Raw genomic sequence first — 14880 nt, 5'->3', positions numbered from 1 at the left:
TAATGGAGGGAGAAAGAGGTGAGTGTGGTGAGGTAATGGGGATCGGGAAGGGGGAAAATAAAACAAGAACGCTGAGTCGAAAACCAGCCAGCTAGTATCAACTCCGAAGATGATGGAAAAAGCACAAAAAAACAGAAACGTAGCCCGTCGTGCGGAACGATCGTAAATCGAGGTCGAGGGGATGGGGGAACGATAAAACGCCCAATCATGCTGTCGTCAGTCCGGTGAAGTCGTTACAGGAGAGATGCAAGTACAATCGCAAGGGAAGGCAAAAAGAGTGGACAAATGGCTTAGGGACTGAGTCCCCCAACAAGATCATCAGGTCCGTCAAAGCCGAAACCGGCCATATCAACGGAGTGTAACGAGCCTGGCCCTTTGCCCAAGGAAATGTCAGAAGATGCATAGTCGTGCTTGAGTCGCTCGTGGGGGCCAAAGAATGGTCCCTTCTCGTCGTTGGGGGTATTACCATCGCCAGCGACCCACGGCCCGTTCTGCCAAAATCGGGTATTGGCCTGCTGGTCCCCAAAAAGATCGTGATGATCGGGATGGGGATCAGGACCGTGGATTGGGAAGTCGTGTGGTGAATGGAGCCGCAGATGCGACCGACCGAAACTCGAGCATGGTGAATCGGCGTGAAGGGGCAGATCCAGACCGGATAGGGGGGGATCATCGACAGTGGTGATGTCGATGGTCGGGTTTTCCGTCTGCTGGGCGAGCGCTGACGACAGTCGAAGATTTGATGCCGAACTGTGCCTACTATGGCTGGCCGAACGTTCGATGGCCCGCTGCACAAAGCTACCGCAGGTCTTCATGATCTTCTCTTGATGCTCTGGGGAGAGACGGGCAAAGAAATCATTTGCCAGGGACGATTTCGGCGGCTCTTCAGGTGATGGAAGTAACCCGTATGTGACCTTGGCATATTCAGACAAACCCGAGGGCATGTTGTACGGAGATTGGTACACGTTGGGGACCAGTTCCCGCTGCTGGTCGAGGAAAGCGTATTTACCGGGCATTTTAGCCGCAGCCACGCTTCCCCGATCAACGATCTCCATCTTGATGCCTTCCGACTCCTTTCTCTGGATCACATCTAAGCGCTCGCGGTGGCTGACCAAGGAGAAGCGAAGCATGTTGAGGAGTCGAGTGACCTCCTCCGATCGCATGTTCAGGGTCTGGGGCGGTAGCAGAGTGCCATCGGCTGCCCGCGGCTGCACCCGCTGCTGGGCCATGGCCAATTCGAGTTTCTCGAGTCCATTGGCCGGAGGAATAGATCCCATAGGACCCAGCAGAGTCTCTACCACCACATCGGGGCCAACGATCGTATACCCAGCGAAGACATTGGCGTGGTCGGTAATCTGGGCGAGGCGCCGACGGGCGATGAGTTCCCGAACGTTGGCAAAGGTATTGGTGGCGGGGAGGTGGTGCTGCTGCTGAACGTGCGACTTGGTGACCGAAGGGTACGGGGCATGGCGGGCAGATTGATTCGGTAAAGTTCGAAATGCCGACGGCATCGCAGGACCAGCAGCAGCAGCACCGGTGGAAGGAGCAGAATGAGGGGGAGGGGCAAGGGTCTGCAGGGAGGCGGCAGAGCAGGGCGGTCGGGATTGTAGGTGAGGGGTTTGCTGGGCGTTTGGAAGAGGTTCGTGTTTAACTTGTATTTGCGGTCGGTGTTGGGCGTAAAGATTTTGCTGGTAAAGAGGGGCAGGGGCGGTAACAGCATGGGAATGATGGTGGGGTGAGATCTTCAATGCACGAGCACTGACTCCAGCCACGCCAAGCGACTTGACGCTGTCGAGGAAATTGGCCCGCGGGTTGTGGATGAGCACGCTAGGGTTGTGCGTATACTGTGCCCTACTCTCGGTGGACAGGGCGCCCAAGTAATGCCACAATTTTTCGGGTTGGGCCAAATCGACCGGAGTCAGTGGGGCGAATTGAATCCTAGCTGCATCCACTGTCTGGAATTCGGCCCACTGGTGATGAGATCGGCCATTGCCAAAGGCGCTACCAGCGACCGGTACCGCAACCTCTAGGTCCTTTCGTCCTTCAGGCTTTCGCGCCAAGTGGGCCGGGAGGGCCTGAATTCCCGGTGCAAGGGGCGCAAAATTGCTTTTACGCACTACCAGCATCCAGCGATATGGCATCTCAATTAAGTCTCTGTTGACAATTATCAGTATTGGGACAGGTCCAAGCCAAGAATTCTCAGTTTTTCGGGTCGGGAGTTCGGGATTTGTTCGGGAGAAGAAACCTCCGGTGGGGTTGGAGGGGCAGGGCAAAACAAAGAACAGAAAACACTTACCCTCTTGGGAGGATTTTAACCAACAAAGTTCGTTCTTCGTATCGATTCTGGAGAACGATGGCACCATTGATGTCCTTGTCGGCCTGGAGCTGGATCAGAGCGCCTGGCACCATACGACGAGCCGCCTCAATCACACAACGTTCATGGTCCAATTCTTTCATAAGGCCGGACGGCCGCTTCTGACGATGGAACTTGCACTTGAGATCCACGCTAGGTAGCGCATATTGATTTCCGTCATCGGCATTCACAGCAATGGCACCGTGTTCAACTTGAACACCTGCGAGAAGAGCACAGGTCGGATGGTAGGCACGAGTACACTTTCCAAAGTTACACTGGAAGCAGGCACCACGAACCTCGCGACAGAAGAGACATTTCAGACCCAGACGAGCCTTGGGAATATTGTCAATGTCGCATACCACCTCTTGGCCGGAAGCATCCCGAAGAATGCTGGTTTCTTCAATAAACGCTGCGCATCGCCGATGTACATGGGATTTACCGTCTTCCGTTGGCAGTAGATCCTCGTAGTCAAGATCATTAGGACATAGGAGGCACGGGATCTTCCGCGGACCTTCGGGGTGGAGCTTAGGGCGTTTGGTCCTCGGCCCGTCACCCGCATCTTTCCTTTTTCGGCCACGGGTGGAGGTTTTCCCAGGTACGCTGCGTGGAGGGGTTAAAAGATCTGAAGCCCCATCGAAGCCCTCAAAGCCGCTGTCGTAGTCGACAAAGTATTCGGGGGTAGCCTCACCACGCAGTTTGCGTTCGACCTCATCTACGTCGATCCAGACGCTGTCTGCTTCGCAATTGCACTTCTTGGCAACTCGACCATAGTCTAGCCATTTTGGGGTTGCGAAGTTGACCGACTCAGCACAGTTGTACCCGAGGTTGTACCCAGAATGGTATCCGTAGGGGAAAGTAATGACGAACTCTCCTTCGTAGTGAACCAAACGATTCACGGTGATGCCATACTGTGACTTGAGCAGACTTGGTGAAACCAGGTAGGTCTTGTGCCGCAGGAATTGGTCGCAGCTTTTGGCATCACTCGACCAGATACTCCGCATCGCAGCCTCAAAGCGCGGGGCATCTTCCTGGGAGATGCTGTACCACTGCTTGGGCGCACCGAAGTGGATGTAGTTGATACTGTAGAGATCCACATCCTCCAAGTGCCAAGCAAAGGTAGCTTTCCACATTCCTAGATAGAGGTAGGCTGTGTTGACACCGGGCACGTTTTGTCCAAGGACATCAAGCAAGTTGGGTAACTTGGCCACGTTCCAGGAAGTGGTCGAATCATCGAAGAGAGAGCCGGGCATATCCGCACCGTACATGGGGTTGTTGTACATCAGCGACTTCCAATACGAAGTCTCAAGTTCTTCGCATCTTTCTGCCGTGTAATCTTCATGATCATGAATGCGATAATCAAAGCTTTCGAACGCTGCTTCATCAATGTGATCCACGGTTTCTCCGCGGTTGTTCTTCCGTCGTGATGTGACAGACTTGGGCTGTCTTCCCTTGGGTTTCGTAGCTGGGAGAGACTCTCCGTCACTCAAGTCTTCGCTCTTGGTCTCGATAGGGTTTGTTTCAGGCGATACGGGCGTGGGAGGACCTTCAGACTTGGAACTTTCTGCCTCATCTGTTGGTTCTTCCTTGATTTTGACTGGATTGGTTTGCTTAGGGGGACGGCCAGGTTTACGCTTCTGGCCATCTGCAGGTTGAGGCCGTGGAGTAGCCCCTCGATTTGATCTTTCCTGGTTGCGACGTCGTTCTCCACGGCGAGCGGGCGGTTGGTGGCTGCTTTCCTCGCATAATGCTTTCCATTGGGGGAGGTTGTAGGTCCGTTGGCGTTCAATGTTGGCTTGGGTGTAGGTGCCATGTGACCCGTGGAATTCTTGCATAATAGGGTTCTTCACGCGAATCGACTTCACTTGCTCGTCCAGCGGCTTTTGGGCGTCGAGCCTTAACAGAGAATGGAGTGAGTACAACCATTCAATCTCTCAAAGTGATTTGTAGAAATTTGTAGACTAACCATTCCTTTGGCGGAATCACCTTCACAATACCAGCTTTCATTCCATACTTGTCAAGCTTGCTGACATAGGATTGGAAGTCACGGAATTCATCCATTGTCTGAACAGTCTCGTCAGCCACGTCATCAAGATTAGTGGAAATTCCCAGGCCTTCGATTTTATTCGTAGGCCGGCCTGGAATTTATCCACCGAGCAGATGTGAGGCAGGCCAACTCACAGGCTTGAATACAGGAATTTTTCCACCACCATAGTAATGGTCAGGTTCGATTTCTTCTTCTGGTCCCGGTTCTCCATTTTCCTCGGTCTTTATGGGGATCTCATCCTGTGCGGTTGCTGATTTGGCATCAAGCTCAAGGTCTGATAATTCGGAGGGTACCCCTTCAGGTGCGTCTTTCTTTCCGTTAGCACTCTGCGGTGGTGTGATGGACGCAGAGTTGACCGGAGCACCTGCGAGGGGGTCGCGGTTATGGTGTTCGAACACCGCCGCCATGGTTGACAGCGATCGGGAGCTATTGGGTAGGCTGTTCAGTAAAGGGTGCCGTCGTCGGATAGAGCGACCGCTGATCGACGGCGAAACAGGTGGTTCCCAGCGGTCGGGGAAGCGATAAAAAGGAGCAGACCGAAGCGCGAGAGAATTTGGAAGGTATTCGGGGGTCGAGATTCAAGGTTGGTTCAGGAGTGACGGAAGAGAGGGATGTACTGTATTGTTTGATGGCGCGATAAGCTCTGTTCGGAGGCTCTTTTTTCCAGGAGCGGGTGTAGGGAAAAAACTGGTCTGGTTCAGATCGCCAATTAGAACGAGCAGGGGAGGTCCGTGTGCGAGTTAAAAACGAGTGAACACGACTGTTGTTGCAGCAGAAATCATCAAGTTGCAGAGGAGTTGCGCATAAAAGCGACGCTAGTCTGGGAATTGGGGGAGGAAAGATGAGCAGTAATACCAAAGTGGGCCAATCATGCAGGCGCAGGAGACGCTCGAAGGTGGGCCAGAGCACGATGGTCTGACACTGGGAGGCAGGGGCAGACGGGGAATTACACTACAGAGAACTTGGAATGATGGGTTTAGGAAAAGAACGAATCACAGGGGAATGAGGATCTTGTCCAGTGGGCAATGCCCGATCAGACGGGAAAGGTGGACAAAGTGGACTTTTGGCGCCATATTGGGAGCCGCCAAACCAAAAATGGATGTGTATGATACAGTACAACGTACCTGGATTATATCCGAGGACCAGATAAAATGGGCATTTCTTCTAAGGATCGTAGAGGATTGGAATGAAAATTCGAAGTTGAACAGCTTGAACAAGTCTGATTGAGAATAGGATGAGTTCCAATGAGGTACGATAGTAGAAGGCGCGTTTGAATGTGATTCCTTGACATGAAAGTGAATTAATCACGTGGGTAACATTGGTTTGTATATGCATTACCAACATTTGCTTATAAACCCTACTGCAAAGACCGGTGGGTATGTAATTACTATTGTTATTAATACAAAAGGGGGCTGTGCGCAGCTCTCGGATACCACCGGGTCCCGAGTGTGATCACATCAAGGGATGGTTTGTATGGAAAGATGTCATCGCATAGCTAGTATTCTACCTGCCGTCAGAGATAAAGACAAACTGGTCAATCAAAACTTCCAGGGCTGTTAATACGGAGTTTACGAGTGCAGTAGTTATCACAAAATTTCTAGCTTCCGACATCGCTCTGTCGATCAAGTCCGTGTGTACTTAGTACTGATCTACAGATCATTCCACCAACCTTAGATCCACGCACCTTACTGTACGGGGCGCCTGGCTGGGCCCATTCCTTTATTACGCCATCCATGGTACTTTTATTTTCTATAAGAATGTATATTTATCCAGCCAATAAATTATGTACATCTATTTACCATTTACCTCATTCTCTAATTTACCATCCATATTAATATATGGCTCCACAACTTCCAATCCTCGGAGTCTCTCCTGCTCAATCCGCTCCCATGTCCATTCCTCAGAATTCCAGGAATCGGAGTTAACCTTCTTCTCCTGCTCAAGGGTCTCGCGGTCGGGAATCTGATCTTCACTGATCTTGAGAACCTCCCGCACCAAAGAGCCATCGACACCGCCAGCAGCGGTAATACCCTCCCCGCTAGCAGGCGTTGCAATGGCAGAGGCCTCCGCCGACGAATCCACCGGCACACCGAGGCTCTCAACTCCTGCGGGTCGAGCAGGAAGAAACCCACCAGCCCGTAAAATTCGCTCGGGCGCCACGGTCAGTCGACCCTTCTTCACCACATACTTGCTCACAGCAGTGGCCAGAAGCGTCTTCTCCCCGCCGGCTTTCTTGGCAGGTCTCAAGAACGCCGTAAGAATGTACATCCATTTCTGATCCCAAGAAATCACCTTGGACTGCATCTCATATAGTTCAAACGGCTTGATCTCGCGCTTATAGCTGCAGTAAACAGATCCAAGGACAATCATGATGGGAAGTCGCCTTGGGGGTTTCTTGCCCTCTTTCTGGCTCGTAGCGAGAAACTCCTGGTCCAATTCCTTGCTCACGAGGCCAACACCAGGGCTGTAGAGTCGGCTCACAAGTGCGGTACGTGCCACGTCCAGGTCGGTAAAATATGTGCTGTTAGACTTGTGTAGGTTGTAATCGGTCTCTAACAACGGGGTTCGTGATGTGACGGTGCATGGCACGAAAACCGGATGTGTCGGATTTCCTCGAGTATCGACGATAGCTTTTCCCTTGGGGAAGAATGGGGCATTCGGCTTCAAACGCAGGTTGGTTAGGAAGTGGTACAATAAACGGAACTGGAGATCGCGGTTAGCGCGTTAAAAGACAATTACACAATGGCACACGCGACGTGTTCGTCGGAAGGATACCCAATAGGCGGACTCTGGGTAACTTTGTCATACGTACATGCCAGGCGAACGGGAGGTTTTTCAAATTAATGATGGCCAGAACCAAGGCCAGAGTTCGCCAGGAGGCGAGCGACCCCGCGGCCGACGCGAGATCGCGCATAGATTCGGTTTGAAAAGCCGCTGGTATCGCAAACATTGGAGGAATATGAGCTGAAAGGTGGACACTGGCAGAGGCCAGGGTCAATGGTTTGGGTCGCAGACCACAGTTTCGCGGACCGATAAGCGATAAGAATACTATATCGGTGAGAGTTTCGTTCAGGGTACTTGAATGAACCCCCTGCTTCGACGGAATTAGAAAGGAGCGACGAGGCTTTTATATCCAATGAGATGAGAAATGACGAAGCGGTTCATTACAATCTTACAGCTGATCTATCTCATGGCCGATCATTTCAACTGCATGAAGGGGCCGAGGCCCAAGATCTTCACGTGATGCTCAATGCATAAGCCTGGCCAACCACGTGCGGTTTTTCTTCCATTTTGAATCAGATACAGTCTGTCTTGCTTGAAAAGGGAAGACCCTATGTGATAAGTATCCGGGAGCCAGTAACAATTCATCAAATTGAATGTGGCGTACTTCGTACTACAATATTAGAGAGCACTTGGGCGTACAGACAAAGCAACCATAGAATTTTGGGACCTGTATTCCTCCCAATGTAACCGAAAATTTACATATATCTGCAGATCTTCATTATAAATGGGAACATGGCGCTTATTTCAGTATTTGCAGCCTTGGAAAGCTAACAAATATATATCAATACGGGTACAGTATCTCATTAGTATTGGAACATCAATTCAATGTTCCATGGCAATGTGCAATCTCTAAGATTAGGAGAGCGATTGGTACCCTTTTTAACGAATTGAATACTATCAATTGCCTCCAAATGTTGCTGGTGAGTGAGCTTCCACTGCGGGGATTGTATGATATTGATGCCTTGGCCTTATATGCGACTCTTGCTTACAGTGGACTTAGGAACTTGAGGTTGCAATCGAATGATCGGCCCGGAGATACATATCCTGAGATCAAATTTGCATCAACATACCTATGGGTAGCCTTGCCAACATAGGACGTATTTACGGAAAAATCTTGGAATAGTAGAGAGATATGGAAAACCAGTAGCTATTGAAACATTTGAATAGTCACATTTGTGCATTCGTATATAGTTGTAATGATATCTGGTGCAGTTAGCTATTGGTGTAAAACTTGGAATTTTTACGCAAGCAAAATGGTCATCGCTCCTGTCAGTAGTCATTACTACTAAACGTTAGATTGCTCATGGTACCGTTGTTAACACCAAGCTGTATTCCTCGGTTGACATTGTTGTTCCCGAAAGTCACTGTCACCGAGTGATCTTTCATCTTGGCTGCAATTTGTGACATGGCAGGCTTCTGGAGTTTTGCCAATAATTCCTTTAGCAGCCCCTGTGACAATTCCAGTGCTTTCTTTTCTTGTTCAAGCCGAGACCATGTGTCATCAAATTCATCCTCACTCAGATCAAGCATTCTGATTTCTTTCTTCCGGCCAGCGAGGTCTGTACTTTGAAGATCTGCTTTCTGAATAGCCATGGTGACCTCCCGCTGTTTTCCAACCCGTGCCTCTTCCGTGATATCACTATTGCGCAGGGAGCTTATACTGCAAGAATTATATGTGAGTATATAGTGTTCATATGGTTCGATTCCAGTTCACATACAGTGTCGCTATGCTGACTACCTCGGTGATAGTGACTTGGCAGTTGAGAAGCTTCTTTTCCATCGACCGAATATGATGCTGCTTCCAGAATCCGATCTTAGATCGGTCCAGTAACGACAGGGAAGCACCCGAGTGTTTCGTCCAGCGTTGCAGATCCGCTCGGAATTCTTCGCATGTATCACCGCATGCCTTGATAGTCGTTTTTGTATTCTCAGCGACCCCTAATGAGTCCCATACTTTGTCGCCGATTTTATCAAGACTGCTAAGAGATCGTTCGACTGAGTCTATGCTTTCTCGTAGTGCTGCTACATTGTCCGGGGCATCTTTGATCTGCTTCAGGTCCTCTGATAGGAGCCGAATACCATGTAAAGCAGGCCCAACAATGCCAACAACACTTGCAGTAATGCTTAAAGGGTCAGCCATGATGCTTGGATGCCTTAAGTCGTAAGGACGAAAGGGCGTTTAGCGCGTGAGATTGTTTTAGGGCGGGGTTTCAGTCACCTGATAATGGGTTCTAGATGGGGCCGATGGGGGCTATTATTTCCGGATCCTGCACATGTGTCTAGCCTAAATAGGCTAGAGATGGCATGTTGATTGGAATTTCTGGGTGATAGTCTTCGTGATATAGTGATTATGGGGAGGTCTATAGATGTAGAAAATGAGAGTCCCTGGATTGAGTCCTACCTAGTAAAATTGCAAATCAAATTGAGTCAATGATAGGACTTCCAGATTGGGAATCTAGTGATGTCTTCGAGTCGGTCTATCTATCCAAATATATAAGTAGTGACCTACTCATATAGCAGTTGTATCCTGGAAAAGTGTTTTGAAGTTTATCAAAGTATATTGAAAGAAAAGGTATGAGAATCATTATGTGAAAAGTTTCAAACCTATCCCTAATTCATTTAGAGGAGAGTAGTAGCAATTCTCTCCATATTTTTTTTCCGCATTGGGACCCCGATGGAATCAGGTACCTTTGACATTTACTAGATTGCTAGCCACTCTTCTTTTTCTCATATTTTCCATCTTGCCATTGCCTAGATATTTCAGATAATCATGGCATACCCTGGCTTCCATAAATACACGAGGACTTCTGGGATTGGGACGATACTAAGCCCGCTTTCTACGACACAGACGGGTCTCCGGTGCATGAGGGTCCTTACCAGGAGCTCATGGGTTACATTGTTGCACGAAATGACGTCGCAGCTCTACGACTCTATCAAAATGGCCCGGGGAAGGTCTTCTGGGAATACGAATGCTATATTACCTCCCGGCATCCTTTCTTCCTTGCTCTACAATTTTCGCAGCCTGGACGTGCTTCGCGCGCTAATGGAGATTTACGTGGCTGATCCAATATATACTGAGTCGCTTGAGCAATACTCGCTTCGCATCGGCTTTTCTCCTATCAATGCAGCTTGTAAATCTGGGGACCAGGGGCCAAAAACACGGTTACTGGACCATGCTCTGACGGCGACATTACATGATCGGGACATTTTTATATATTTAGGGAAACACCATTGTTCAGCGCGGCAAGTGTGCCAAGTTGAGCCTTATAGTCGTGATGATGCTACTACCGTGGATCTGAGCAAACACGAAGACGTTATCTGCTTTCTTCTAGACCGGGGCTGCTCGGTTCGCGATTCGACTGTCTACCAACGAAACGAAGAAACCTCTGATTCATCTCATCGAATCGCTGAGCTAGAGCAGACAGTTCTCAGTGCGGCTGTCACTCATATGAGCTATAAGATGGTGTCTCGTCTGATTGCTGAAGGAGCCGAAGTTCACGCGCGACAGAGATGGGAGGATCCTACCAATTGTTATCACTATCGACGCAGTACAGGAGTGACAGCCTTGCACATAGCAAGTCTCTTTTGGAACATTGAAGGGATCAAGGCGCCGATGGATCATTGCGGTGATGTGAGTGTGGCAGAAATGGTTACCTACGCGGATGATCATGGCCGGCCCCCAATCCACTGGGCATTGATGGGATATCGAAATGAGTGGTATGCAAGGGCACCAGAGACCACCAAAGATCAGGATCCTATTCCGCCTCGAATGATAAACATCTTGAAGCTCCTTCTTGAGGCCAATCCCAACACTATAAATGCCCAAAGCGATCAAGGTGCGACAGTGTTTAGTTATGCTTTGAAATCCGACACTGGAGTTGCGAATATCGCGACCCTCGTGAATATGCTTTTGGGTGCCAAACCGCTTGCTTCTACTCTTAAGTTACTACAATCCAGAGTGCCCGACAGCTTTGCAGGATGCAGTGGACAATCATTCTCGACGATTCTATGGCCTAGATGATGGAAAGCTCTTTGAACTACTCAAGAAATTGCTGGCGAATGGAGTTGATGCTCATTTATGCCTGCATAGATTATGTGATGGCATGTGGAGGGGGGAATCTATTATCACTGTCTTGATTGATCGCCTGCTAGAGAAGACCGGTATCAATGATACTGATGCCCATGGCTGTACGGCGATGCACTATCTCATCAAGCGCATGGATCAGATTGATGCTATTCGCTATCTGCTCAAATTGGGAGCGGATGTTAACGTGATGAATCACAAGGGAAATATGCCCCTTCACGAGATGATGAAAGGGACAATGATGTCAAAGGTGGATGAAAATGGAGTGCGTGATCCCTCTCAGTCCTGGGATAGTCCTTACAGCAGACGGGAGGAGTTGGTTAAAATCCTGGTGGACGAGGTAGAGGAAAAAAAAATCCAATGAATTGAGATATCCATGAAAGTAGCATTGAAAACTCATAAACATATTGAATACAGGAATTGATGACGTACTATAAAGATGCCTGATTACCATTAATGCTCCTTTATGCTTCTGTTGCGCGAATAGAGCAAAGCTGACTGCAGCCAGCAGAAACCGAATTATTCCCGAGTGTTTGCCGAGTGAGACACGGCACCTTGGGGAGACAAATGATTTGCTGATTGGTTCACAGTGATGTCTCATGCGGAGAATTCTCGTTTCCCCTCATGAGGGGAAGTAAGAAATGGCTTAGTCTTACTACTTTTGGCCAGTGACTTATACTCGTGGTCAACAGGCACTTCGCATACACCGGACATATGATGGGGCTTCTTACATCGGACTTCACTCGGCACCCTGCTGTGCTTCTCGGAATACCGGCAATGAAGCAGCTGTCTAGAACATTGTTGCATATAATGCAGCATTTTGAAAGATATAAAGTCGAGCGTCATTATCATCGGTTTGGATTTACACATCGACAACACACAAGACTTCAGTCTAATCTCATTGATATATTCCAAGTTCCTCCTTTGTCACTACCAAGCACTCGACATGGCAACCGTTTCCAACGGCTCCGAGTACGACTTCATCATCGTCGGTGGTGGCACAGCCGGCAATGCAGTTGCTGGCCGCCTCGCCGAAAACCCCAATGTTCGCATCCTGGTTGTTGAAGCCGGCATTCCAAACCCAGACCAAATCGAAGAAATCACTACTCCAGCCAAGGCTTTCAATCTCCGTGGAAGCAAGTATGACTGGGCATACAAAACGACCATGATCAAACGCGATGACTACGAGCGTATCGAAAAGCCCAACACTCGTGGAAAGGCCCTGGGTGGAAGTTCATGTGCCAACTACTTCACCTGGATCCCTGGCTCCAAGCCAACGTTCGATGACTGGGAACAGTTCGGTGGCCATGACTGGAACTGGGATAGTTGCGTGGAATACCTCCGCAAATGTGCGACTTATCATGACGACGAGAAACTGTATCCTGCTGAGCTGAGCAAAATCGGAACCAATGGCCCTGTGAACATCGCCCATGCAGACCTGGTGCCGGAGCTGCAGCCGTTCCGCGATGCCCTTACCCAGGCATGGGTGTCTAAGGGTGAGGTTTTGACTGAGGATATCTACTCTGGCGAGATGAAGGGTCTTACGCATTGTGTGGACACCATCTATGGGGGACAGCGCCAGGGTAGCTTTTTGTACCTCAAGAACAAGCCAAATGTGACTATTCTATATGGGGTTCAGTCGAAGCATCTGATTATTGACCCAGCAACCGGCATCTGCTCTGGCGTCGCGGTAGTCAGTGCAGCTTCCGGTGTAGAGATCAATGTTTACGCCAGCCGGGAAGTCATCCTGTCTCAAGGTGTCTTCGAGACCCCCAAGCTCCTCATGCTGAGCGGCATCGGTCCCGCGGCGGAGCTCGCCAAACACGGAATCACTACCATCGTGGACTCTCCCCACGTCGGCCAACATCTCCTGGACCACCCAATCGTGCCCTTCGTCCTCCAAATCAAGGACGGACTCGGTCTGGACGACCATATCCTTCGCACCGGTCCCTTGAACGACAAGGCGATGAGCACCTACAAGCATGACAAGACAGGCCCTATTAGCTCCGGACTCTTGGAGCTAGTAGGATTCCCACGTATCGACCAACGCCTAGAAAAATACCCAGCTTACCTCGAGGCAAAGGCAGCAAACGGCGGCCTAGATCCCTTCGGACCAGCAGGCCAGCCTCATTTCGAGCTTGATTTCGTCGGAATGTTCAGCACTGCCTTCCAGTGGCACTACCCAGTCCCCGAGAAGGGAAGTTATATGACAGTAATTGTTGATCTGCTGCGACCTCTTTCCGAGGGTGAAGTTACCCTGAACAGCTCCAACCCTCTTGTGCAGCCGAATATCAACCTGAACTTCTTCGCCAATGACTTGGACATCCTGGCTATGCGCGAGGGTGTTCGTTGGACGTACGATGTCTTGACCAGTGGTGCGGGATTCAAGGATATTGTCGTCGCAGAGTATCCATGGAAGATGCCTCTTCAATCCGATCAAGAGATGAACCGAGCTGTTCTGGATCGAAGCCAGACTGGATTCCGTGAGTGACCAAACACATGATCTAGATTTATAACACTACTAACGTTTTGAAGACCCATGTGGTACAGCACGTCTTTCGAAGAGTATTCACCAGGGTGTGGTTGATTCAAAGCTTCGAGTGCATGGGGTGCGCAATCTCCGGATTGCAGATGCTTCGGTCATTCCTGTCATCCCCGACTGCCGTATTCAGAACTCGGTTTATATGATCGGTGAAAAGGTGAGCAGCAGCATTTACGACGATATCTCACTTCGAAAAAGCTAACAAATATAGGGTGCGGATATTATCAAGTCCGCTCACAAGGATCTTTACGAAGCACAGAACATTCCTTACACTGTTTCAAGCAGACTGTAGATGATACTACACGGTGACTCGAATTTCTCTTTGTTCATTTGTGTTTTCCAATAGATTGTCATCTTGTCATTTTGTGTCATTGATTTATTTGATTTGAAATATGTACTGCAAAACCACTAAATCCAATTAAAATACGCGTCCAGTATTTCAAAAAATGCTAGATAAAACACATTTCCACAGTAAAAGCCTCACATCTCATCCAATTCAGGAGCCCGCTCCGGCTCCGGCTCCGGCTTCTTCTTCTGCTTCCCGGCAGCTTTGGCACCTTGCTTATCAGCTGGATAAAGGCTTTCCCAAATATCCTGTTTGTGCGCCTCAATAGTAGCCTAAAACAATCAGTCTTCAATGTTCCGTCTCAAGTTCTGAAAAAGTAACAAATCCTCACCTTATCCCAAGGTCCATTGGAAGCTTTCGCTTCAGCCTCCCTCCGAAGTAATTCGGGCATCAAATCGGAATTCTCAAAATCATCGGGGAAGGTAGTATTAATGAAGACTAAAAAGAAAATTTGGTTAGCTCAAATCCTTAGTATGGAAAAGATATCCAGCATACATTTTTCATCGGCTTTCATATCCGTGTGGGCCTTTCCGTGGACCGAAGCCCGTGCTAGCTGGCCGATTTGAAACGCCGAGGGCCTGAGGAGGTGACGCTTTGTTAGAGCTGGATACATGATTTGGTTTGAATATGATGATCAATGGGTGTTTTCACAATAGTGAGATAGAATTGAGGAGCTTCGGCTACTTATTACTGTTTGGGCGTCCTTTCACATAATCATGATGATGATGAT

At 49.2% G+C, this 14880-nt stretch overlaps 7 protein-coding genes across 7 annotated transcripts; 3 read left to right on the top strand and 4 right to left on the bottom strand.

The window, feature by feature from the left end:
- Nucleotides 1-290: 290 nt before the first annotated feature.
- Nucleotides 291-4801, bottom strand: N7520_009905 (putative jumonji family transcription factor; the record flags this gene model as incomplete). The annotated part of the gene is made up of 4 exons (XM_057143839.1): nt 291-2151; nt 2294-4243; nt 4314-4411; nt 4529-4801. 4 exons carry the CDS (start codon nt 4799-4801, stop codon nt 291-293), a joined length of 4182 nt encoding a protein of 1393 aa, XP_056993127.1.
- Nucleotides 4802-6185: 1384 nt separating this feature from the next.
- Nucleotides 6186-7344, bottom strand: N7520_009904 (thioesterase family protein; the record flags this gene model as incomplete). Its single annotated transcript, XM_057143838.1, has 2 exons — nt 6186-7097; nt 7207-7344. 2 exons carry the CDS (start codon nt 7342-7344, stop codon nt 6186-6188), a joined length of 1050 nt encoding a protein of 349 aa, XP_056993126.1.
- Nucleotides 7345-8447: 1103 nt separating this feature from the next.
- Nucleotides 8448-9318, bottom strand: N7520_009903 (uncharacterized protein; the record flags this gene model as incomplete). Its single annotated transcript, XM_057143837.1, has 2 exons — nt 8448-8838; nt 8897-9318. 2 exons carry the CDS (start codon nt 9316-9318, stop codon nt 8448-8450), a joined length of 813 nt encoding a protein of 270 aa, XP_056993125.1.
- Nucleotides 9319-10116: 798 nt separating this feature from the next.
- On the top strand, nt 10117-11199 carry N7520_009902 (ankyrin; the record flags this gene model as incomplete). Its single annotated transcript, XM_057143836.1, has 1 exon — nt 10117-11199. One exon carries the CDS (start codon nt 10117-10119, stop codon nt 11197-11199), a length of 1083 nt encoding a protein of 360 aa, XP_056993124.1.
- Nucleotides 11200-11281: 82 nt separating this feature from the next.
- Nucleotides 11282-11626, top strand: N7520_009901 (ankyrin; the record flags this gene model as incomplete). The annotated part of the gene is made up of 1 exon (XM_057143835.1): nt 11282-11626. The coding sequence occupies one exon, from the start codon at nt 11282-11284 to the stop codon at nt 11624-11626; it is 345 nt and encodes a 114-aa protein (XP_056993123.1).
- A 582-nt stretch (nt 11627-12208) lies between these two features.
- Nucleotides 12209-14096, top strand: N7520_009900 (GMC family oxidoreductase; the record flags this gene model as incomplete). Its single annotated transcript, XM_057143834.1, has 3 exons — nt 12209-13745; nt 13798-13961; nt 14016-14096. 3 exons carry the CDS (start codon nt 12209-12211, stop codon nt 14094-14096), a joined length of 1782 nt encoding a protein of 593 aa, XP_056993122.1.
- A 188-nt stretch (nt 14097-14284) lies between these two features.
- On the bottom strand, nt 14285-14763 carry N7520_009899 (uncharacterized protein; the record flags this gene model as incomplete). The annotated part of the gene is made up of 3 exons (XM_057143833.1): nt 14285-14422; nt 14482-14588; nt 14646-14763. 3 exons carry the CDS (start codon nt 14761-14763, stop codon nt 14285-14287), a joined length of 363 nt encoding a protein of 120 aa, XP_056993121.1.
- Nucleotides 14764-14880: the final 117 nt, after the last annotated feature.

The sequence above is a fragment of the Penicillium odoratum genome (assembly GCF_028828045.1).
Source record: "Penicillium odoratum strain IBT 22623 chromosome Unknown utg000006l_segment0_segment0, whole genome shotgun sequence".
NCBI classification, from domain to species: Eukaryota; Fungi; Ascomycota; class Eurotiomycetes; order Eurotiales; family Aspergillaceae; genus Penicillium; species Penicillium odoratum.
This window is presented reverse-complemented; position numbering and strand designations above follow the sequence as displayed.